The sequence below is a fragment of the Hemitrygon akajei genome, chromosome 3 (genome assembly GCF_048418815.1).
Source record: "Hemitrygon akajei chromosome 3, sHemAka1.3, whole genome shotgun sequence".
NCBI classification, from domain to species: domain Eukaryota; kingdom Metazoa; phylum Chordata; class Chondrichthyes; order Myliobatiformes; family Dasyatidae; genus Hemitrygon; species Hemitrygon akajei.
This window is the reverse complement of record NC_133126.1, coordinates 61,814,245-61,838,648: the sequence shown is the minus strand read 5'-3', so window position 1 is coordinate 61,838,648 and position 24,404 is coordinate 61,814,245. Positions and strand designations below refer to the sequence as shown.

The 24,404-nt window shown below is 38.8% G+C and overlaps 1 protein-coding gene across 3 annotated transcripts; it reads left to right on the top strand.

The window, feature by feature from the left end:
• The first annotated feature begins 1,019 nt into the window (after positions 1-1,019).
• On the top strand, positions 1,020-24,039 carry mbip (MAP3K12 binding inhibitory protein 1). 3 transcript variants are annotated; one of them, XM_073039990.1, is made up of 9 exons: positions 1,020-1,125; positions 8,866-8,985; positions 10,739-10,996; positions 11,111-11,207; positions 11,459-11,524; positions 12,403-12,555; positions 19,710-19,807; positions 22,934-22,975; positions 23,645-24,039. In XM_073039990.1, exons 1-9 carry the CDS (start codon positions 1,075-1,077, stop codon positions 23,753-23,755), a joined length of 996 nt encoding a protein of 331 aa, XP_072896091.1. In that variant the 5' UTR covers positions 1,020-1,074; the 3' UTR covers positions 23,756-24,039. The 3 variants fall into 3 exon arrangements, with proteins under 3 accessions (XP_072896091.1, XP_072896089.1, XP_072896092.1); XM_073039988.1 differs by having other exon boundaries at positions 1,031-1,179; XM_073039991.1 differs by having other exon boundaries at positions 1,031-1,179; positions 19,705-19,807; positions 23,645-23,740.
• Positions 24,040-24,404: the final 365 nt, after the last annotated feature.

Genomic DNA, 24,404 nt, shown 5'->3' with positions numbered 1-24,404 from the left:
CCTCCTCCCTTTTCCTACCTATGTCGTTGCTACCAATATGTACCACGACCTCTGGCTGTTCACCTTCGCACTTCAGGATATTGTGGATGTGATCAGAAACATCCCGGACCCTGGCACCTGGGAGGCAAACTACCATCCAAATGTCTTTCCTGTGTACACAGAATCACCTGTCTGACCCCCTAACTATAGAGTCCCCTATCACTGCTGCCTTCTTCCTTTCCCTACCCTTCTGAGTCGCAGGGCCAGACTCTGTGCCAGAGGCACAGCCACCGTTGCTTCCCCCAGACAGTGTCTCCCTTTTATGCCTGAACTTCTATGCCCTGCTATCTAACTCATGATTGGTGCTCCGGTTATAGCCGCTGTTAGGCCACGTACAATGGACAAACGCTCTCGAAGCTCCCTTTTTAAGATAACCACCTGCAAGAAATCCCTCTTGGTAAAGCTCTGTTGACGTCACTGATACACCATGCTCCTGTCCTAGATTTTTAATGATTGACTATAACATAATTTTTCTTTTGTTTTCTGCTTGACTAATTTTACTCATGTTTGATATTCAGGAAGCCTGAAACATAGCCAGCACAATTCACTGTCCATTGTCATCAGATCAGTCATAGCTGTATTCTTCCAACAAAATCCCTGTGTTGCTAGCCCCTCAAGCAGCAATATAATGAACCCCATAACACCTCATCTGTGTTTCCGATGCTTATGTAAGCAAGAAATTTATTTATAAACAGAACATTTGTTCTTGAAGGCAGTGGCACCAAATGAAAGTGATGTATCAACAATGTATCACAGGTTACAATCGACACTGTTGGATTTTGGTCAGATAAACATTCAATTGTTGATAACAAGGCGGTGCTGCACAGTTTCGCCCAAATGTCTGTTAGAAATGCCGTGTTACGTATTGGACTGAAGTAACAGTGGTTACATATTAATCATTAAAGGGAGCCCACTCTGGGTGAAATGGCATTTCTTTTCTTATTCTGCAGAGCCGATGGGTTCCAGTGCCTCGGCCGCTTCAATGTGGGGCTGAGGCGACGCCGTGGGGCATTATGGGGCTGTTCGCCCTGTGTCATGGCGGCGCCGGCGGGGAGACAGTGCGCGCTTCTTCGGGCGGTCGGCGAGGTGGGCGAGAGTGTGCGCGCCGTGTTCAGTTCGCTCGTCCGATTTCACGAGCAGGTCTGTGGCCGGCACCTTGTTTTCTCCGTCTCTGAATTGAGAGGCCGGCCGAAGTTTCGGTCATGTGGGCCAGGGACGAGCCTGCGTGTGGGGTAGCGGCGCTGCCCAGGCACTCGCTGTCCGTTTGGCTAGCAAGGGATATCGCGGTTTGAAACTGGGCCTGTAAACGGCCCTCTGAATTAGGTAGAACGGGGATTGAATTCCAAAGTGCGAGGTTTTCGAGATTTGTGCATTCAACCATCTGTAGAGAAAATCTGCCAGCTGTGGAGCAATGATTTCAGGCATATTCCCTGTAGGCCTGCCGTTAAGTGTTCATTGATGTTTTTAAAAAAAAGTCTTAAACTTTTGTTGATCACTAACCAATTGTACAAAATCTGGAGCAAATTAAAACAAGATTTCTGGTAGACCTCAGCGGGTCAGGCAGCATATATGGCGGCAAAAGATCCATTGATATTTCGGGTTTAGAACTTGTATCTCATCCTAATACAGGGTATCAATCTGAAATATCAAGCATCCCTCTATCCCCACAGATGCTACTTTACCTGCTGAGTACCTCCAGCAGCTTGTTTTCCTTTGTTCCTAACTTATGATCAGTGAAGTGTCCAAAGTATACGTTGCTCTGGGTTAGATTGAACAACACGACGTGAGTTGCTAGAGTCTAAGGTGAAAATAAGGAGGTCTTATTTATGAAGCTATGCTCTCATTTCTGATTGTTAGTTTTTCTGCTTTTTTTATAACTATATGTTTTATAACTATAACTATAATAACTATATAGGTTATTTATGGAAGTATTTTGTGTCTGGTTGCATTTCCTAGAGAGAGAAATATTTATCATTTTAAAACAATGTTTTCAATGCTCATTCACCAATACAAGTTTGTAGTATGTCATATACTGTAAGTAGTTCCAACAATTTTTTTAATACAAGTAAATCCTTCTTCATGTTCCACTTGATAGACACGAGATTCAGCAGATGCCACTTGACTTATTGAGTTCCAAGAAGGGTCTCGGCACGAACATCAACTGTTTATTCATTTCCATAGATGCTGCCAGACCTGCTGAGTCCCTCCAGCATTGTGTGTGTGTTGTTTTGTATGTGTAGTACATGTTCCACTTGTTTTTAGAAAATAATATCAAGTAATGTTGATCCAAAGCTATCCACTTTTAAAAATCACTTGCAGTTTGATGAAATTGCTCTTGATATTGTCTCTGGTTCAGTTTTCATGAAAAAAACTGATTGCCAAATAATGCCGTTTTATGTAAGTAAAGCTGAAGTATACATTCCAGCGGATGTGCAGACTTGGCACAGTTACTTACTAGCTGGGCGTTTCCAATGACCTGGCTAGTGTTTGTTAATTTAAAACAGAGTATTTACTAGAAGTATAGATTAGTAACATTGAGTTAGTAGTATGTGTCAGTAGCTTTCAGATTAGCTGGTGAATTTCCTCCTGTAGAAATTTTATTGTATAGAAATTAATTGCTTCATTTGCAACATTGCAACTTGAACAAACACCAGATACTGGACATCTGAAATAAATTCGGATGACACAGGATCAGTTCGTCAGAATAAAAAAAGCGTTCTCAAGGGAGGATGAGGCAGCTAGCTGACAAGGCAAGTCTAAAAGAACATAAAAGCAAAAGCATACAATATAGCAAAAATTGATGGGAAGATAGAGGATTGGAAAACTTTTGCCAACCAACAAAGGGCAACTAATCGAGAGAAAAAAATGAAATTTGAAGGTAAGTTAGTTAATAATGTAAGAGGATACAGAAAGATTTTATTCATATATATTAAGAGTAAAAGAGGCAAGTGGACATTTGACTACCGAAAAATGACACTGGAGAGGGAGAAATGGCAATGAATTAATACACTTTTTGCATTGGTCTTCCCTATGGATGACCAGCAACATGCCAGAAATTTGAGAATGTTGGGCAGATGTGATTATGTGCTATTATAAAGATGAAGGTGCTTGGGATGCTGAAAGGTTTGAAGGTAGATAAGTCAACTGGACCATATGGTCTGTACCCTAGGGTTCTAAAAGAGGTAGCTGAAGACATTTGCAATAATCTTTTAATGGTTCCAGAGGACTGAGAAATTGGCAATGTTGCTCCGCTCTTTAAGATGGAGGGGGAGGCAAAAATCAGGGAAGGTGTTCAGATCCATTACTAAGGATGAGGGGCCGATGTACATGGAGGTCCAATATAAAATAGGCCGAAGTCGGCAATGTGTCCTTAAGGAGAAATTTTGCCTGATAAATCTGTTAGAGTTCTTTGAGGAAATAACAGGCAGGATAAACAAGGGAAAGTCAGTAGATGTTGCTTGCATGGATTTTCAAAAGGCCCTTGACAAGGTGCTGCATATGTGTCCAAACAAGGAATTATGGGAAAGATACTAGCACGGATAGAAGATTGGCTGGCAGAAGAATAAAGGGGGCCTTTTCTTTTTGGCTGCCTGTGTCCAGTGGTGTTCCACAGGGGTTGGTGTTGGGACAACTTCTTTACACGTTATATACTCAGTGGCCTCTTTATTAGGTACACTTGTAACCTGCTCATTAATGCAAATGTCTAATCAACCAATGATGTGGCAGCAACTCAGTGCATAAAAGCATGCAGACATGGTGAAGAGGTTCATTTGTTGTTTAGACCAAACATCAGAATGGGGAAGAAATGTGACCAAGTGGCTTTGACCATGGAATGATTGTTGGTGTAAGATTGGGTGATTTGAGTATTTCAGAATCTACTGACCTGCGATTGTTACAATCTCTAGTGTTCACAGAGAGTGAACTAAACAAACATAGTGTGCAAACACGAGGAAATCTGCAGATGCTGGAAATTCGAACAACAACACACACAAAATGCTGGTAGAACACAGCAGGCTAGGCAGCATTTATAGGGAGAAGTGCTGTCGACGTTTCGGGCTGAGCGTAGTGTGCAGCAGTTCTGAGTGTCAAGATGCCTTGTTAGTGAAAGAGGTCAGTGGAGAATGGCCAGACTGGTTCAAGCTGATAGGAAGGCTACAGTAACTCATTTACCATGCACTACAAAGTGGTATGTAGAAGAGCATCTCTGAACTCACAACGAATGGGATATAGCAGCAGAAGACCACTAACGTACACTAAGCAGCTACTTTAGTAGGGACAAAGGTTACTCAAGGTTAGTAGGGAATAAAGTGGCCAGCGAGTCTATATCAATAATCAGGATGTCAGAATTGATGGCTTTGTGACCAAGTTGATGCAGAGGTAGGTGGAGTGGCGTGTATTGTTGAGGAAGCAGGGAATCTGCAGAAGGACTTAAGCAGATTAGGAAAATGGGCAAGGAAGTGGCAGAGGGGAATACAGTGTAGGGAAGTGCTTGGTAGAAAGAATAAAGCATACACTATTTTCTAAACGAGAAGCAAGTTCAAATATCACAGGTACAAAGGGATTTGGGAGTCCTTGTGTAGGATTCCCTAAAGATTAACTTGCAGATGGAGTTGGTAGTAAGGAAGGCAAATGCAATGTTTGCATTCATTTGGAGAGGACTAGAATATAAAAGTGTGAATATAATGCTGAGGGTTTATAAGGCTTTGGTCAAATCACACTTGGAATACAGTGAGCAGTTTTGGGCCCCTTATCTAAGAAAGGAAGTGCCAGCATTGGAGAAGGTCCAGAAGGGGTTCACGAGAATGATCCTGGGAATGAAGGAGTTGAAATATAAGGAATGTTTGATGGCTCTGAGCCTGTACTCACTGGAGTTTAGAAGAATGAAGGGAAGAAGGTATAGAAGCCTGAAGGCACACCCTCAGCGATTGAGGAACAACTTCTTCCCCTTTGCGATCTGATTTCTAAATGGACATTAAACCCATGAACACTAGCTCACTACTTTTTTATTTACTGTTTTTTTGCACTTTATTTTAACTTAATTTAACAGACATGTATGAACTTATATAAGACCTTGGTCAGTCCCCACTTGGAGTACTGTGTTCAGTTCTGGTAACCTCACACAGGAAGGATGTGGATACTATAGAGAGTGCAGAGGAGATTTACAAGGATGTTTCCTGGATTGGAGGACGTAGTTTATGAGAATAGGTTGAGTGAACTTGGCCTTTTCTCCTTGGAGTGACAGAGGATGAGAGGTTACCTGATATTGGTGTATAAGATGATGAGGGGCATTTATCATGTGGATAGTCACAGGCGCTTTACCAGGGCTGAAATGGCTAACATAAGGGGACATAGTTTTAAAGTTGCTTGGAAAAGGCACTGAGGGGATGTCAGGGGTAAGTTTTTCCACACAGAGTGGTGGGTATGTGGAATGCACTGCTGGCAGCAGTGGTGGAAGCCGATACAATAGGGTCTTTTAAGATCCTTTTAGATAGGTCCATGGAGCTTAGAAAAATGGAGGGCTATGCACTAGGGAAATTCTAGGTAGCTTCTAGAGTAAGTACATGGTTGGCACAACATTGTGGGCTGTAATGTGCTGTAGATTTCTATGTTCTATGTTAATTCAGTTTTTTTTCTCTGTATTTATCATGTATTTCATTGTACTGCTGCTGTAAAGTTAACATATTTCACAACATATGCTGGTGATATTAAATTTGATTCTGAATCTCTTTTTAAATGTTTTTATTAATTTTAAACAAACATAAATGAAACATGAATACAGAGTTTGAAAGTACATAATTAATAGGTTAAGTATACATTCATATAGATGATAATCCATATATAATGACCTCCCAAACTCATAGTAATTACGAAAAAAGGGAGTAAGAAGAAAAAAAAATCCCCAAAAAAGAAAAGAAAAAAAACCTAACCATCATGGGCCATTGCATTATGTCAAATATACACAGTAGCGTCAATAACTCCACACCTCCATCCAAATAATTAAGGATAATAGAAGCAGGGTTTAGGAAAAGTCAGTTTAACTGATTTGAAAATGTTGGATAAATGGTCTCCAAGTTTCTTCAAATTTAACTGAAGAATCAAAGACAACACTTCTAATTTTTTTCTAAGCTCAAACAAGAGATAGTTTGAGAAAACCACTGAAATATAGTTGAAGGATTAATTTCTTTCCAGTTCAATAGGATAGATCTTCTAGCCATTAATGTAACAAATGCAATCATCCGTTGAGCTGAGGGGGGATAAACAAATATTATCCACCATTGGTAAACCGAAAATTGCAGTAATAGGATGCGGTTGCAATTTGATATTCAGAACTGTTGAAATAATACCAAAAATATCTTTCCAATAATTTTGCAAACAAGGGCAAGACCAAAACATGTGGGTCAATGAAGCTACTTCAGAATAACATCTGTCACAGGTTGGATTAACATGAGAGTAAAATCGAGCAAGTTTATCCTTGGACATGTGAGCCCTATGTACAACCTTAAATTGTATTAGGGCATGTTTAGCACAAATAGAAGAGGAATTGACTAACTGTAAAATTTTCTCCCACTGCTCAGTGGGTATAAAACAATGAAGTTCTTTTCCCCATTCCTTCATAATCTTTTCTGATACTTCTGGCTGTATTTTCATGATCATATTATAAATGGTGGCTACTAAACCCTTCTGGCAAGGATTCAGAGCTAAAATTTTTTCCATAATGTCCATTGGACATAATTTCGGAAAAGACTGTAACATATTATTCAAGAAATTTCTAACTTGCAAATATCTAAAAAAATGAGTTTTAGGTAAATTATATTTATTAGCTGTTCAAAGGACATAAAACTATTATCTAAAAATAGATCACAAAAACATGTTATAATTTGATTCTGAATCTCAGTAAAACATAACTAATACTGAAATATCTAGGTAGAGTGGGCACAGTGAGGATGCTTCCTATAGTGGTGAGTCTATAACCAGAGGTCCCTTTATTCCCTTTATGTCAGAGATGAAGAGGAACTTCTTTTGTCAGAGGGTGGTGAATCTGTGGAAATCATTACTATGGACACCTGTGGAGACCAAGTCATTGAGTATATTTAAAGCAGAGATTAATAGGTTCCAGGAGAAAGCAAGAGAATAGTGCAGAACACTACCCTGACATTCCCCTGTATAATTTCTTGAAACAATTTTGTATTTGTTGTTCCCTTAACGATTGCAAGCTGTCCAGGCCCCGAGGCAGCAAAGCAGCCCCAAACCATGATGCTCCTTCCACCACCATGCTCCACAGTTGGGGTGCGGTTCAAGAGATTACTACAGGTCTTTTACTGTTAGCTTTGAGTTCTTTTTCACCTCCTTCATCATTGCACATTGTGCTCTTGGTGTGATCTTTGCAGGGTGCCCTCTCCTAGGGAGAGTAGCAATGGTACTGAATTTCCTCTATTTGAAGACAATTTCTCTTGCTGTGGACTGATGAACACTCAGGTCTTTGGAAATGCTTTTATAGCCTTTTCCAGCATCATGCATCTCTACAATTCTTCTAAAGTTCTCTGAAAGTTGTTTTGATCGAGGCATAGTGCAGATAAACAGATCTTTCTTCAGAAGAGCAAGCCCTGTCAGTAATAAGACTTTGAGTGTCTTTTTTATAGGGCAGGACATCTCTACAACCCACACCTCAAATCTCATCTCATTGATTGGAACAACACACACAAAATGTTGGGGAGACTCAGCAGCCTGGCAGCAGCTATACAGTCGACATTTTGGGCCGAAACCCTTCGGTAGGACACTGGTTAGTAGTAAAATGCAGTGGAGGTGATTACCATCAATTAATGAAACCCTAACGTCTTCAATTATCACCTTGAGCATGCCAAAGGGTTTCAGCCCAAAATGTCAACTGTGTTGCCTGGCCTTTTGAGTTTCTCCAGCATTTTGTGTGTGTTGCTCAGATTTCCAGCATTTGCAGATTTTCTCTTGTTTGTCATTGATTAGAACACCTGACTCCAAATAACTTTAGTGGAAGGCATTACACCAGAGGTTCACGTACATTTTTTTGAACCTAGACTGTGATTGTTTAAATGGTATACTCTGTATTGAGGAGAAGAATTACAATTGTTTGTGAATTATTAGTTTAGGCAGATTGTGTTTGTCTATTATTGTGACATAGATGAAGATCAGAACACATTTTATGAATAATTAATGCAGAAAACTGGATAATTACAAAGGGTTCACAAATTTCTCTTGCAATTGTATATCTTTTTGAAGTGGCTGCTCATACTGGAATTCAGTGTAGTTAAGCAAGTACAGGTGATGAATAAACAGGTATTTGTGCTACTTAGAGCACAAGCATCAAAGATCTGTTGAACTTGCATTTAACAGAGGATAGTACAGGGGACACGAGAGTTGGTTAGTAGTTGTGTAATGCAGTGGATGTGAATACCAACAATTAAGGAAACCCTAATGTCTTCCATGATCACCTTGTGCATCTTTTGATGCAATTGTTTGTAATTAAAATATGATTTGCATTGTTAATCAGACTGCCGATAAAGATTATCTTTTTGTTAGGATGGTGGGTGGGAGGGGGGCTGGTAGTTATTGACTCCTGTCTGGAAGTACATTACAATGTGTGCTAATGTTATAGGTAACAGTATTTTACAAACTGAGGTAGAGAATGACTTTGATTTCAATATGCAAGAATTACTGTAAAAGCCATTTTCTTCATGAGATTTTAGTTTTCATTGTCAGTTGCATGAGATTTGTGTGTTAGCTTTAAAGGTTCTGAGATCTAAATCCAAATATGGAAGCCTGTTTTGATGTGTTGCATCTTTTTTCTTGAAGCTTAATTTTGGAGATGATGTCCTAAAACTTACTGTTGATTTATGCAAGCTTCAGTCACTGCCAACACTTAACCTGGAAAATTTTAGCCATTTGCTTCAACAGCACATTCTTGAATTACAGGTGAGTTGTTTTCATAAAAATAACCTGAGAAAATTGAATGATTAACCTACAGTAATGCTAAGGAAACTTATTACTACTATGAATCTGAATATTAATAAGTATATTTTGTATCGGTAGTATGGGACAGCTGATGTGATTGTTGGTGAAGGGATGGAGGCAGATAAAGGGCCTTTCTAAATGTGAGATACTTAATTTAACTTTGAGAAATAACAAAATCTGGAGTTAATGTGGGCAGAGGCATTCTTGGTTGATTAAAGCTGGCTTCTGACAACAGTAGAAACTCCATATCAATGATATACGCTGCTTTGTCTTGATGTTTTCACCATGTTGAGTAAAGATATCCATTGATTCAAAGTCTCAAATTTGGAATGAAATTTTCTAGTAGATTTTGCCTTCTGACTGCCATGATGTGCCTAGCTATAATTGGATTACAAATGTGGCTGAAGATTTGCTCCTCCTGTAAAACAGTGAAAGATAATAGGTTCACATGTTATATTGAGTTTAGTGTGTTATAGTAATGTAGTTAATAGTTTGTCATCAGTCCATAAACAATGCTTTTTAACTGTTGCTTCTTTTTCCTGGTCTGGAAATTAAAAATAGTATCAGTAAAGGTGATCATGAAAATCCATGTGGTCCTCTAAGAAAATAAAGCTATCTCTCTTATTTGGTCTGGACTACATGTGTTGCATCCCCACTGAAGCAATCTTAAACAAATTGCAACTGCTAATGTAACAACACTGTACTTTGACTTCAAGGACTACAGTCGTTCATGGTGGATTATCACTACCTTCTCAAGGTCTGCTGGCAATAAGTACTTAATTTCAGTGTTGCCCACCTCCCTTGAGAATAATAATAATAATAATTCTCATAGATTACTGTCAGCAGATTTTGTCAATTTTTGGGTCCAAACAATGCTATGCAAGAATTACTGTAAAAGCCATTTTCTTCATGAAATTTTAATTTTAGAGGGCATAATTATCAAGCAACTTCATTGGGCAGGAGCCATCATTTGCACACCAGACACCAGGCTCCCGAAACAAATTCTTTTCTGAGTTTCGGAAATGATAGTCAGATGGGAAGGTGAAAGGCTCGATAATGCTTTCGAGCCTCCTTAGAAAAATTAGCAATGTTCCCACTGTCTCTTAGAAATACCTGGCCCATGATGCCTTAGTTTGGATGAGGGCATTTGGGACATTTTTGACTAACTTTCACATGACAGTGAGTACGCAGGGGTCCCACATAATTGGAAGAAAGACTGCATCACCTGCCGAACTAGTCATCTACTCTTCCTCCAGCTGAAGTGTCTGTAATTCTCATATTGGCTTCAACAGTCATTTCAAAGTCCATAAAACCAGAATGAAGGAAAAAAATCATCCTCTATCGAGGGGCAGTAAATGATGAGCAACAGAAAGTAAATTTGGATTGAAGTTAAGAAGTGTTGTGGTTTTGGCTGGTCATCTTGCAGGTGTCTTGGACCTTTAAGCTTTTGTACTATCATCTATACATTAGCTCAAAAAATTGAGGAAATAATATGGATCTTTGCAAAAGAAGGTATATTGTTAATATTGAGGCACAGGAACATTTTTAGTAGCTTAGTATAGAAACCTGTACATGCTGATTGAGTTTCCACATGTCAAGATGTTCATCTGAATGAAAATGCTGGAGGTCATGACTGAAGGTGTAAGTGCTTTTCCTTAATCATCCCATATGCTTAATTTAGTCCTCAGATTGTTTAGCAAAATTTTATTGGTAGTGTGTTTCAGACAAGCTGAATTTATTGGTAAGAGAAGATGCATCTGGGACAAGAAATTCAGTAGAAAAGTCACCTTCCGCAAAGCCTGATAGCGACTTGAATTCAACAACAACTAGCCTCAAGCAAATGTGGAATCAATCAGTTAATCCAAGAACAAAAATGTTCCAAAAAGAAGCACAATGTAAACTTGAAGAACAGGATGAGTCAAATATCCAAAGTGGAACAGAATTAGTCCAGATCAAAGCAAGCAAAGATGAAGTAAGATTTAATTCAGTGTTTCCACATTTTCCATTGAGTTACAATTACATGGAAATTGTTTTATTTTAACGAGTATGTTGAGCTATTTCCAATGGTATTTTATTTGTCATTCAGATCGAAAGACGAATTTCGGCATTCATAGAGAGAAAGCAAGCAGAGATCAATGAAAACAACATCCGTGAATTCTGTAACGTTATTAATTGTAATCTAGGTTAGTTTTCAATTTATAAAGTTACACATATGTGTAACTAAAATTTAAAAAGAACTAGCAATTAAGTTATTGGATGTATATTGGGGAAAACTATTATCACATTACCACATAATAAAATTCAAAATTGGGAAAAGAATATTTTGGTTTTGTTGTAATCTTTCAAAATATTTCATATATTTTTATTAGTAGTGGTATTTTTACTATTTTGACTTTTTGATTATCCTTGCATGTATAATTTTATTTTAAACTAGAAAACAGCTGTGCCAGAACAGATGCTGTTTTTACACCACATCCTGGTTTCAAAAGCCATATAAAAGGTATGTTCATGTTTTTTTTCACATTTTTAGCTTTAGAAGGAGGCTATGTTTATTTATCAGTAGAATAATTAAGTACAGTAGTAATACTTCCATGGCATAAATGTATATTTACTTAAAAATGATTGTGGATATGTTGAATGCTGTGGAAATTTTCTGTAGCGGCAGCTGAAATTGTTTGAATTGAATACTGTTTGCAGCATGTAGTATCGCTCCTGTATCGATTTCAAAAGTCATGTTTTGTATTGAAATTATTACAATATTTTGAGTTCCAATTATCTCTTTTATATGTTGGTTGCAATAAAAAAAATGATGCTTGTTTTAATTCCAAATACACTTACATAGAATTAGAATATGTTAAGTCATTTGCCCCAAATAATCCTTGCCGGTGTTTATGCTCAAGGTGGAGAGGATGGCATTGTTAACATTTAAGGTCAATCTGAAATCATTTGTTATTTTTAGTGCCAGCTCGCAACTTGCCAGCTTATTGAATTTCAGATTTATGTGATTGTTGTTACTTGAGAAAATTTTGTTTTCATTATTTCTTTTAGTTTTCTAGCCTTGACACTATAAAATTATCCTAAAAGTTGCAGTGAGGCAATTGTGCCAGAATTTGCAGTATGTTTTAAGTGCGCTGAAGGCTTTTAACTTGAATATGGCTATGTTTTTGATAATTAAGGAAGAGAAATTAGTTCAATTAAAAATTACACATGCAATACTGTCTTCTCAGGATGATTGTGAATAAGTTTTGAAATAGACTTCCAAGATTGGTTATTTGGTTGTACTCTATGAAATTCATTCTTATCAGGTTATAAACCAAAAGCTTATATTTTTCAAAACATTTTTATTGCAGTCTTAAGAATCAACATTTTTAATTGCAGTCTCAAGAGTTGTAAATATGTATGGGCCTCAAACAAGAACTGAAAGTGAAGGGGAATCTGCCCAAAAACCTAATTCTGTGGCACAAAACTGTGGTAACCCAGCTATTGAAGAGAGGCTTCAAAATATGGAAGCTCATTTGAAGCTTCCACCAGGTGTGTAGTTTACTTTGTAATCTTTCACAGGGTATGTTACTCAAAGTTTACAATGTAGTGATTGCAAAATAATCTAATAACCTCCATAGGCTGACTTAATCTGATGAGAGTGTTTGGTCTCTTCATTACTATCTAAACTTTCAAATTGGCTTTCCTAATTTTAGTTTGTTAAATCCTATAATTTAGAAGAAAGTTGCACAGAAGGAGGCTGTTGCTTGATTGAGTTTATACTAGTTCAAAGCAAGCTTTAGATTGCTTTCCTTGCACACCTTCTTCCTAGAGCTCTGCAAATTATTGCGTTGTATACTAATCTAGCTACTTTCTCTCTTGGTAGAGCATTTCAGCCCTATCCACTGATGATTTTAAAGTTTCAGACTTCAAAACTGATTCTGTGTTCATAGAGAATGAAGTTTAGTGAACATTTTTGGGATATTGTTTTTGTTAACTAGACTGCTTAATGATTGCTAAGATCAACACTTAATTTTGCCTTATCATGCTCATGTTTATACCTATCCCAATTTAATGTAAAAAGGTGTAATTTTGTGTCTTGGTTGGTGGTCCAATGTGCAAGAGACACTTTAGTATAACCATCAGCCTTGCTTAATTCTTTCTGCCTGCAAGAGTGGGCTGTATACAAACAGAACAAAGGAGTGTCAGATTAGTGGACTGCAGAATTTTTTCCTGGGATGTTCTGGGCAACTTGTTATTCTGGTGCAAAACTCGTTAATGTCAATAGCCAGAAACCTTGACCATTTTCTAGTATAGGAGAGGATAAGATGATATTTTACTGCAGTGGCTAAAAGCTACTGTTAGGCTATCAATGGAATTGAGTAATTGTATGAGAAATGCAAAACCTTGAAAATGTTCATGTAGAGTCAGTGAAGATAGCAACAGTTTACATTGCAGGCCAGTGACTCTCACACTGGGAAAATTTTGAAATAAAAGTATTTGTCACACTATATTGTCTTAAGTTTTTCCCTCTTTCTGCCTCATTTTTAATTTTGTATATCATAATGTTTCCAAGTTCTTTTAACAAGTCATCAAGCCTTGTTAGTTCTATTTTGCTTTCCAGCTTGCCATGCCTTTTTCCCTGGATTTTTTTCTGGATTTTTTTCTCTATCTTAACATTAATAGCATCTACTGAATTTCAGTTTTGAAAAGCTATACAATTAGTTTGTGAATAATTAAAATATCCTGTTAATGAACAATATTTTGACCCATGGTGTAATTATTTTGTAATGGCACTATTTAGCATGTCTTATCTAATATACAGATGTATAAGTAGTTACTTATTAATAGGCATGCCTTACTTAGTGAGTCTAGTAAATCATTATACAGTACCTATAAAAAGTATTAAACCCCCTTGGAAGTTTTCATGTTTTATTGTTTTACAACATTGAATCACAGTGGATTTAATTTGGCTTTTTTGACGCTGATCAACAGAAAAGTGTCAAAGTGAAAAAGGATCTCTACAAAGTGATCTAAGTTGATTACAAATATAAAGCACAAAATATTCAAAGATTCAAAGGTCAAATTTAATGTCGGAGAAACGTATACAATACACATCCTAAAATGCTTTTCCTTCGCAAACATCCACGAAAACAGAGAAGTGCCTCAAAGAATGAAGGACAGTTAAATGTGAGAACCCCAAAGACCCTCCCCATTTCCTCCCTTCTGCGTGTAAGCGGCAGTGTGCAATGATGAGTGAGGGGGTCCTGCGTAGGGAGTTCAGGGAGTTGGGTGCGAAGCTGAAGAGCAGGACCTCCAGGGTAACAATCTCAGGATTGCTACCTGTGCCACGTGCGAGTGAGGCAAGGAACAGGAGGATTATAAAGATTAATACGTGGCTGAGAGGATGGTGCAGGAGGGAGGGCTTCAGGTATGTAGATAATTGGGCCTTGTTCCAGGGAAGGTGGGATCTGTTCCGAAGGGACGGTTTACACCTGAACTGGAGCGGTACTAACATTCTTGCAGGGAAGTTTGCTAGAGCTTCTTGGTGGGGGGGGGGGGGGGGGGTGGTTAAACTAAATTTGCAGGGGGCGGGGATCCAGAATGTGAGCGAGGATAGCGAGAGGAAGAATAAAGGACAGGTGGGAACTACAAGGTTCCGGAATATTAAGTGTGTAGTAGAGGAAGGTGGGGCGGAACAAGTGATAAGGAGGACTTGTGTACAAGGGATGGTCTGACGGAACATGGAGTAAAATGTGTTGAAAGAATAAGTAAATGTAGGAAGGACAACAAAATTCTAGGGGCGTATAGCCTGATGGGAGTTCGGGGAGCTGGGTTAAGCACAATAGGCAGCGATTCAAACAGAGAGAGGAGAAATGGGATAAAAATTCTATATCTGAATGCACGAAGTGTCAGAAATAAGGCGGATGAGCTTGAAGCCCAGGTGCGAATGGGTAACTATGATGTTGTTGGGATAACGGAGACATGGCTGCAGAGAGATCAGACCTGAGAAATGAACGTACAAGGGTATACGTGCTATCGTAGGGACAGAAATGTGGGCAGAGGGGGTGGGGTGGCCCTGTTGGTGAGGAATGAGATTCAGTCCTTTGCAAGGGGGGACATAGGGTCAGGAGAAGTAGAGTCTGTGTGGATAGAACTGAGGAACAGTAAGGGCAAAAGGACCCAAATGGGTGTTGTCTACAGGCCACCAAACAGTAGCATGGATATTGGGTGCAAGTTGAATAGGGAGTTAACATTGGCATGTGGCAAAGGTAATGTCGCAGTAGTTATGGGGGATTTCAACATGCAGGTGAACTGGGAGAATCAGGTTGGTGCTGGACCACAGGTTAGGGAGTTTGTAGAGTGCCTACGGGATGCATTCTTGGAACAACTTGTACGAGAGCCGACCAGGGACAAAACTATTCTGGATTTAGTGTTATGTATTGAACAGGATTTGATAAGCGATCTCGCAGTAAAGGAGCCATTAGGAGGTAGTGATCACAATATGATAAGCTTTTATCTGCAATTTGAGAAGGATAAGGGCAGCTCGGAGGTGTCAGTGTTGCAGATGAACAGGGGAAACTATGGAGCCATGAGGGAGGAGCTGGCCAAAGTTGACTGGATGGATAGCCTAGCAGAAAAGACAGTGGAACAGCAGTGGCAGGTATTCTTGGGAATAATGCACAAGGTGCAAAATCAGTTCATCCCCCAGAGAAGGAAGGATTCAAAGGGGGGAAAGGGGCCTCAGTGGTTGACAAAGGAAGTCAGAGACTGCATAGCATTAAAAAAAAGGAAATATGACAGAGCTAAGGTGAGTGGGAGGACAGATGATTGGGAAGTTTTTAAGGAACAACAGAACTTAACTAAAAAGACAATACGGGGAGAAAAAATAAGGTACGAACGCAAGCTAGCCAGGAATATAAAGGAAGATAGCAAAAGCTTTTTTAGTATGTGAAGAGAAAGAAGATAGTTAAAAACAGTGTTGGGCCCTTGAAGAATGAATTGGGTGAAATTGTTATGGGAAACAGAGAAATGGCAGAAGAATTTAATGAGTACTTTAGATCTGTTTTCACTAAGGAAGACACAAGCAATCTCCCAGATGTATGGATGGGCCAAGGACATAGGGTAACAGAGGAAATGAAACAGATTGGCATTCGGAAGGAAACGGTGATGAGAAGACTGATGGGACTGAAGGCTGACAAATCCCCAGGTCCAGATGGTCTGCATCCTAGGGTACTAAAGGAGGTGGCCCTGGAAATTGCGGATGCATTGGTAATCATTTTCCAATGTTCCTTAGATTCAGGATCAGTTCCTGAGGATTGGAGAATGGCTAATGTTATCCCACTTTTTAAGAAAGGAGGGAGGGAGAAAACGGAGAACTATCAACCTGTCAGCCTGACATCGGTGGTGGGAAAGATGCTAGAGTCCATTATTAAGGATGAAATAGTGGCATATCTAGATAGCAGTGATAGGATTGGGCCGAGCCAGCATGGATTTACCAAGGGTAAATCATGCTTGACTAATCTGTTGGAGTTTTTCGAGGATGTAACCAGGAAGTTAGACGGGGGAGATCCAGTGGATGTAGTGTACCTCGATTTTCAGAAGGCATTTGATAAGGTCCCACATAGAAGATTGGTGGGTAAAATCAAAGCTCAGGGCATCGGGGGGAAGGCATTGACATGGATAGAAAACTGGTTGGCAGATAGAAAGCAAAGGGTAGTGGTGAATGGGTGTTTCTCGGAATGGCAGGTGGTGACTAGTGGGCTAACCACAGGGCTCGGTATTGGGACCACAGCTGTTTACCATTTACGTTAATGATTTGGATGAAGGCATAGAAAATAACATCAGCAAATTTGCTGATGATACTAAGCTGGGTGGCAGTGTGACATGTGATGAGGATGTTAGGAGAATTCAGGGTGACTTGGATAGGCTGGGTGAGTGGGCAGATACTTGGCAGATGGCGTTTAATGTGAGTAAGTGTGAGGTTATCCACTTTGGGAGTAAGAACAGGAAGGTAGATTATTATCTGAACGGTGTAGAGTTGGGTAAGGGAGTAATACAAAGAGATCTCGGAGTCCTTGTTCATCAGTCACTGAAGGTGAATGAGCAAGTGCAGCAGGCAGTGAAGAAGGCTAATGGAATGTTGGCCTTTATTACAAAGGGAATTGAGTACAAGAGCAAGGAAATCCTCTTGCATTTGTACAGGGCCCTGGTGAGACCACACCTGGAGTATTGTGTACAGTTTTGGTCTCCAGGGTTAAGGAAGGACATCCTGGCTGTAGAGGAAGTGCAGCGTAGATTCACGAGGTTAATTCCTGGGATGTCTGGACTGTCTTACGCAGAGAGGTTAGAGAGACTGGGCTTGTACACGCTGGAATTAAGGAGATTGAGAGGGGATCTGATTGAAACATATAAGATTATTAAGGGATTGGACAAGATAGAGGCAGGAAATTGTTCCAGATGCTGGGAGAGTCCAGTACCAGAGGACATGGTTTGAGAATAAGGGGTAGGTCATTTAGGGCAGAGTTAAGGAAAAACTTCTTCTCCCAGAGAGTTGTGGGTGTCTGGAATGCACTGCCTTGGAAGGTAGTGGAGGCCAATTCTCTGGATGCTTTCAAGAAGGAGCTAGATAGGTATCTTATGGATAGGGGAATCAAGGGATATGGGGACAAGGCAGGAACCGGGTATTGATAGGAATTGATCAGCCATGATCTCAAAATGGTGGTGCAGGCTCGAAGGGCCGAATGGTCTACTTCTGCACCTATTGTCTATTGTCTATCCCCCCTCCCCCCACCAGCAAAAAAGCCGCACATCGATACCATCACCAAGCCCAAGTGTGTGCTAAGCAATAGCAAAGACACAGACCAGAGTTACCCCAAAGGCTTCGCATTTCATCTGAAATTTGACAAATCCCAGGTTCTCTCTCTCCCTGGCAAGGGAGAGGGAGGTGCCCCCCATTTTCACAGCGGGCGGGAGACATAACAACAACCCGCAGGTTTACGATTTTAAAGGTCCATTTCGTTGCTCTTTTCGAGCTCTAAGTCTGAAGATCGCAAAGACCTCGGGTCTTTGGGCCCACAGCAAAAGATTTTCCGGCCTCCCTGACAACACACGAGTCTTCCGCCGTGACACCTATTTGATAGCATAATTCACCCCTTTCAAGTCAGTTTTTAGTAGATGCACATTTGGCAGCAATTACAGCCTTGAGTCTGTGTGGATAGGTCTCTATCAGGTTTGCACATCAGGACACTGGAATTTTTTCCATTCTTCTTTATAAAACTGTTCAATCTCTGTCAGATTGCATGAATAGTGAGTGAACAGCCCTTTTCAAGTCCAGCCACAGATTCTCAGTTGGATTAAGGTCTGGACTCTGATATGGCCACTCAAGGACATTAACATTTCTGTTTGTAAGCCATTCCTGTGTAGCTTTGGCTTCATGCTTGGCATCATTGTCTTGCTGGAAAACACATCTTCTCCCAAGATGCAATTCTCTTGCAGACTGCATCTGGTTTCCCTCCAAGATTGCCCTGTATTTTGCCCCATTCATTTTACCCTCTACCTTCCACAAGCCTTCTAGGGCCTACTGTAATGAAGCATCCCCACAGCATGATGCAACCACCACCATGTTTCACTGTAGGGATGGTGTGTTTTTGATGATGCGTGGTGTTTGGCTTATACATAGCCTTTAGTCTGATGGCCAAAAAGCTCAATTTTGGTTTCATCAAGCCAATTAACCTTCTTCCAGCTGACTTCAGAGTCTCCCATATGCCTTCTGGAAAACTCTAGCCAAGGTTTCATGTGAGTTCTTTTCAACAGTGTTTTTCCCATAGAGCTGAGACTGGTGAAGCACCTGGGCAACAGTTGTTGTATGTGCAGTCTCTCCCATCTCAGCCACTGAAGCTTGTAGCTCCTCCAGACTTGTCATAGGTCTCTTGGTGGCCTCCCTCACTAGTCCCCTTCTTGCGCAATCACTTAGTTTTTGAGGACAGTCTGCTGTAGGAAGATTTACAGCTGTGCCTAGATTCATTCCATTTCTTGATGATTGACTTAACTATACTCCAAGGGATATTCAGTGACTTGGAAATTTTCTTGTATCCATCTCCTGACTTATTCTTTTCAGTAACCTTTTTGTGGAATTGCTTGGCGTGTTTTTTTGTCTTCATGGTGTAGTTTTTGCCAGGATACTGACTCACCAGCAGTTGGACCTTCCAGATACAGGGGTATTTTTACTACAGTCAGTTGAAACACTTACTGCACACAGATGATCTCCATTTAACTAATTATGCTAATTATGTGACTTATAAAACCAGTTGGCTGCACCAGTATCATATTAAAGTTGGTGAATACTTATGCAATCAATTATTTTGTGTTTTATATTTGTTATTAATTTAATTCACTTTGTGGAAATCTTTTTTCTGTTGATCAGTGTCAAAAAAGCCAAATTAAATCTACTGTGACTCAATGTTGTAAAACAATAAAGCATGAATACACTGTACCTGCTGAAGAATCCAAAAGGTAAATGTATGCAAAGTGATTCTTCTGTTTGTTTTGTTCTAATGATCATGAAGATTGATGCAGTTCCACGAGTTGAACTTTGAATTTCATTGTTGGTTGAAGTTTGATTTTTTTTATATTTTTAGAAAGGAGTTAGCATCTAGTGTTACATAAAATACTTAACCAATGTAAGATCGCTTGATTAAGTACAGGTGGTCCAGTTCCAGTGGATGTTTACCAAAGGATCAAAAAACTTGAAGATAGAATTCTTCATTTGGAAGGTCTTTCTCCAGAATATTTTCAGCATGTGGTAGGTTTTTAACTAATCTGTGTGTTCTTAAATCTGACATTTTAAAAAAGTTAAATACAGGGTTCAACAGCAACAAGGGGAACAATATGACCTATAGTATGTGGTTTTGGAAAGTGTTACCTCTTTTCTCCATTTCCCTTTTTTTCTCAGTGGAATTATCTATTTTCCAGTATAAACTTTAAAAGATTCTGCATTTAATGTCTCAATAACATCTGAATAAGTGAAAATAACCTAACATTTCTATTGCAAACATGAGGAAATCTGCAGATGATAAAAATTCAAGCAACATACACAAAATGCTGGTGGAATACAGCAGGCGAGGCAGCATCTATAGGGGGAAACACTGTCGATGTTTCGGGCTGAGACCCTTCATCAGGACTAACTCGGCCTGAAACGTCGACAGCGCTTCTCCCTATAGATGCTGCCTCACCTGCTGCGTTCCACCAGCATTTTGTGTGTGTTGCTAACATTTCTTTTGTTCATTTGGTCTCTCGTCTTTGCTCTTAAATTTAACTCAATTTTTTAAAAAGTTAATTATGGGGGAGCTAGCATAGCAACATAGCAAAAGTTTTTAATAAACTGCTTCAATAACATTGTAACTTAATGCGATGCCATAAATATATTATTAATTAATGTGTAGGGAAGTAGCTTTTGTTAATGAACTTTACTTCCATTGTTCATGGGAAATCTTTATGATTGTCTTGCTATGGTTAACATTATATAATTATTTCAAAATCAAGCTAATTGACATTGGTTTATGTTTGTAATACATATTGAGATACAGTGGATAGTTTTGCAGCCCTATGCAGGTCATCAAAACACAAATCCTTTAAAGTAGTACAAAGGAAAAGCAATGACAGTGTAGAATATAATGTTAGAATTATAGAGAAAGTGCAGTTCAGGTAAACAATAATGTGTAATGGCTGTGATGAGGTAGCTGGTGAGGACAAGAGTTCATCTTTAACATTATAAGAGGGCCATTTAAGAGTTTTATTATAGGACGATAGAAACAATCCTTGAGTCTGGTGCTGCACATATTCAAGCTTTTGTATCTATCTTTTGGAAGTAAGGAGTAAAGTGAATGTCTAGGATGGGAGGTGCATTTGATTATGCTGGCTACTTCACCACAGCAGCGAGAAGTGTAGACAGGGTCCATGGAGGGATTGGTTTTAATGATGGACTGAGCTGTTTTCACAACTCTGCACCTTCTTGCAGTCTTAAGCAACGCAGTTGCCATACTAAACTGATGCAGCCAGATTTGATGTTTTCATTTCTGCATCTTTAAAAATTGATGAGGGTCACTGGAGGCAAACCAAATTTTCCTTAGCCTTCTGAGGAAGTAGAGGCACTGGTGTCCACTGCCATTGTTAAGCTGACCCAATTGTATATTTGCCACATCAGGAATTAGAACATTTAGATACATTTGTAGATTAAAAGTTTGTTAATAACAGAATTGAAGCATTTGGCTGCTGCCTTCTCAATAATATGCCATCTTTTAATAATTCATGTTTACATGTTTCCTTCATGTTCCTGAGCCTATTTTAAAATAGCTCTTTGTAATTAATATCATTTCATTCTTCTGTCCATTAAACAGTCAACAAACTCCATCAGAAAATTGCTCAAAATCCTCTCTACTCTAATCTTGCTGCATAGACAGTACTTTAATAATGGCCTTCTGATAGTTCATGTACTAGTTCACCCTTGTCTGTTTTTGCTAGTTATACTCTTTTGTTTTTAAACAAATAATCTTTTATTTGTCAAACATGATTTCCCTTTTAGAATTTAACGTGCAATCTTATTATTTTCTAAGAGCCCTGTTATCATTCCCTTAATAATAATTTAATAGTATTTTCCCTTCGAAATGAGATTATTCTTTTCATTTTTGTTTTGAACTTGATGCTATGATACTGTGCTCCAAATGGTGTCCTGTGAAAACATGCTTTGTTCTGGAGCAAGATCTAGCCCTGCATCCTTCCTCACTGACTAAGAGAGATCTTATGGATACATTTCAGTAATCTTCCCCTGGTATTAATATTTATGAAAAATAATATGGTCATTTAAGAATTGAAAGTAAACTGAGCACTTAATTCACCTAGCCTTTTATGGGGCTTATCTTCCAGTGTCAGGTTACTTTTATTCATAAGATTTTCTTGGCAAACTACTGGAGTGGGTTGCCATTCCATATTTAGTCTGACCTCTCTGCCGAGACCTGTCCATCTTGAGTAGCTTTACATGGCGTAGCTCAGAGCGCCACTTAGGTACACGAGCACTCTCACCATGAGAAGGTAAGTCTATGGTACTTCCAGTTGTGATGTATGGCTGTGAGAGCTGGACTGTTAGTAAGGCTGAATACAAAAGAATCAGCTCCTTTGAACTTGGATGCTGGAGAAAAGTGTTCGTTAGACAACAAGAAGCTCCAACAAGTCAATACAGCCAGACTGCTCACAAGGAGGCTTGATTATGAGGCAAAAGCACAAATATTTTGGCCACATCATGAGAAGACAGGACTCCTTGGAGAAGATTCTTATTTTAGGTAAAACAGAAGGTAAAAGGCAGAGAGGATGACAGAGGCTACAATGGATAGATAATGTTACTCAGACAATGTGTATGACCTTGAGGGATTTTAGAGAGGCAGTTTCCAACGGGAAGGCTTGATGTGCAGGAAACCATGAAGTCACGAAGATTCGGACTTGACTCAACGACTGAACAACAAAGCTTTTTGTGCTTCCTGCTTTGTGAATTGTGGCTTTGAAAGAAATGTGAAAAATCAGGTTGATTTTTTTGACAATCAAGTAATCAAAACAGATTTTTAACTGGGTCAGATATTCCCTTAATTAGTTATTTGAGCCAGTCACAATTAATACAATGTGTATATAGTTTTGAAGTATCATGTTACTATTGGTAACTATATAGAGAATCTTTTGCTAACATTTCACAAGATCCTTATAAACCATGTTTAGAGATTTATTGTGTAATAGAGATGTTTAGTTTCCTTTGTGCAAATTGAAAATTTATAGTAGAAAGTTTTATAACTGGAATTAATGTTAATTAATTACCAATCACCATAATTAAGCTTTTAATGTTTTCCTAATAAAACTAAATTTAAACAAACTTTCTCCTCTTCAGAATCTTCCAAATAAAAGGCGTAAAGTTCAAGAAACAGTGCAGGTATTTTTGTTTTAGCATATTCATTAACTTGTGCAGTGTATATAGATTATATTTGTATATCTATGTTACTTCCTATTTTAAGATCCTCAGTTTTCTCTCTCCATTAGTTACTTCTCCCTCCTCAATCTTTCGGCAGTCCAATTGGGACTCACCTTGACTTCAATGGCTACATTTAACTCATGCCTTTTTGTAATGCCTAGTCTGCAATCACTTCTATCACTTGCGCTAGTTAATGCTAACTTTACTTGCTATCTTGTGTGAATGCACATAAAATGCTGTAATTAGCAGAACAGTGTGCTGAGGTAAATTTGGGTTTTTAAATTAGATGGGATCTTCATTATCCAAATATGATATGCAAGATGGTTTACTGTATCTAGAAACACATAGTTAAATATTGGGACACTTGCCGCTGTATAAAATTTGGTTTGCTACACAGATTATGTAGGAAATATTTGGAATTCACATTATATAAAGAGTTGTCTGGCAGTACTGTTGTGCGATTTTCCCCTGGAAATATTTGTGTTCTATCACACGGCTTCCAAATGAGAAGGTTAATTATCGTGGAGTGTCTGAACTATTAGCTTTGCTTTTTCATGTACAATAAACCACCTGGCACATCATATTTCAATGTATTGCTCATTTAAATACTTCAAATGGTTTATGTTTCAGGGCTACAGCCTAATAGAAATTGACGAGAAGATTAATGCATTGAAGGCTGTGCTACTGCAGAAAGCAAGTGGCCAAGCTCAGTCAATGAAAGCAAACAAGATGTCTACTTAAGGTCAATTTTATTGTTTTAGAACTAGCCAAATGATTCAATGTGATGCCTTTTTACTGTGTTTATTTCAGAAAATAGCTTGCCTATTAAACTGTATTAAATTATTTTGTACAAAGTATTGTATAGAAACATGACTGTTGGTACTAAGTCGCTTTAATGATAGATCAAATCATAACCTGATAAACGATTTGAATAGAGCACATTTTAGTTATTCAATGTTCATGTAAATATTTGTGTTAATTTTGTGTAGAATGTTGGTACAATAAAAGTTTGTTTTTATTCTGTGCAGGTTGCATTGAATATATAATCCATTCCCTGCGTAATTTCTGAACATAAATGTTCAGAATAATACTGATTGCTAAGAAATTGTGAACTTATATTTTTGGCTGGTGTTTCAGAGTAGGTAATAGTGAATTGCTTTCTTGAGTTTGGTTCAAATTGATAAATAGCTTGGCTCTAAATGAACCATGCTAGAGCCAGTTGCTCAGATTGTTCTATGTAACACTATCCGCGCAAGGTATCTTATGTAAAGGAGTCGGCCTTGCATTGAGAAAGCACTTCAAGGACTTTGAACATTACAACACAGTACAAACCCTTTGGCCTACAGTGTTGTGCGATCTTTTAACCTACTCTAAGGTCATTCTAACCCTT

Coding starts and splice junctions, on each gene's coding strand:
- mbip (XM_073039988.1), top strand. CDS start 1,075: ATGGCGGCGCCGGCGGGGAGACAGTGCGCGCTTCTTCGGGCGGTCGGC. Junction 1,180..8,865: donor TCGTCCGATTTCACGAGCAG/GTCTGTGGCCGG, acceptor TTTTTCTTGAAG/CTTAATTTTGGAGATGATGT. Junction 12,556..19,709: donor TCATTTGAAGCTTCCACCAG/GTGTGTAGTTTA, acceptor GATTAAGTACAG/GTGGTCCAGTTCCAGTGGAT.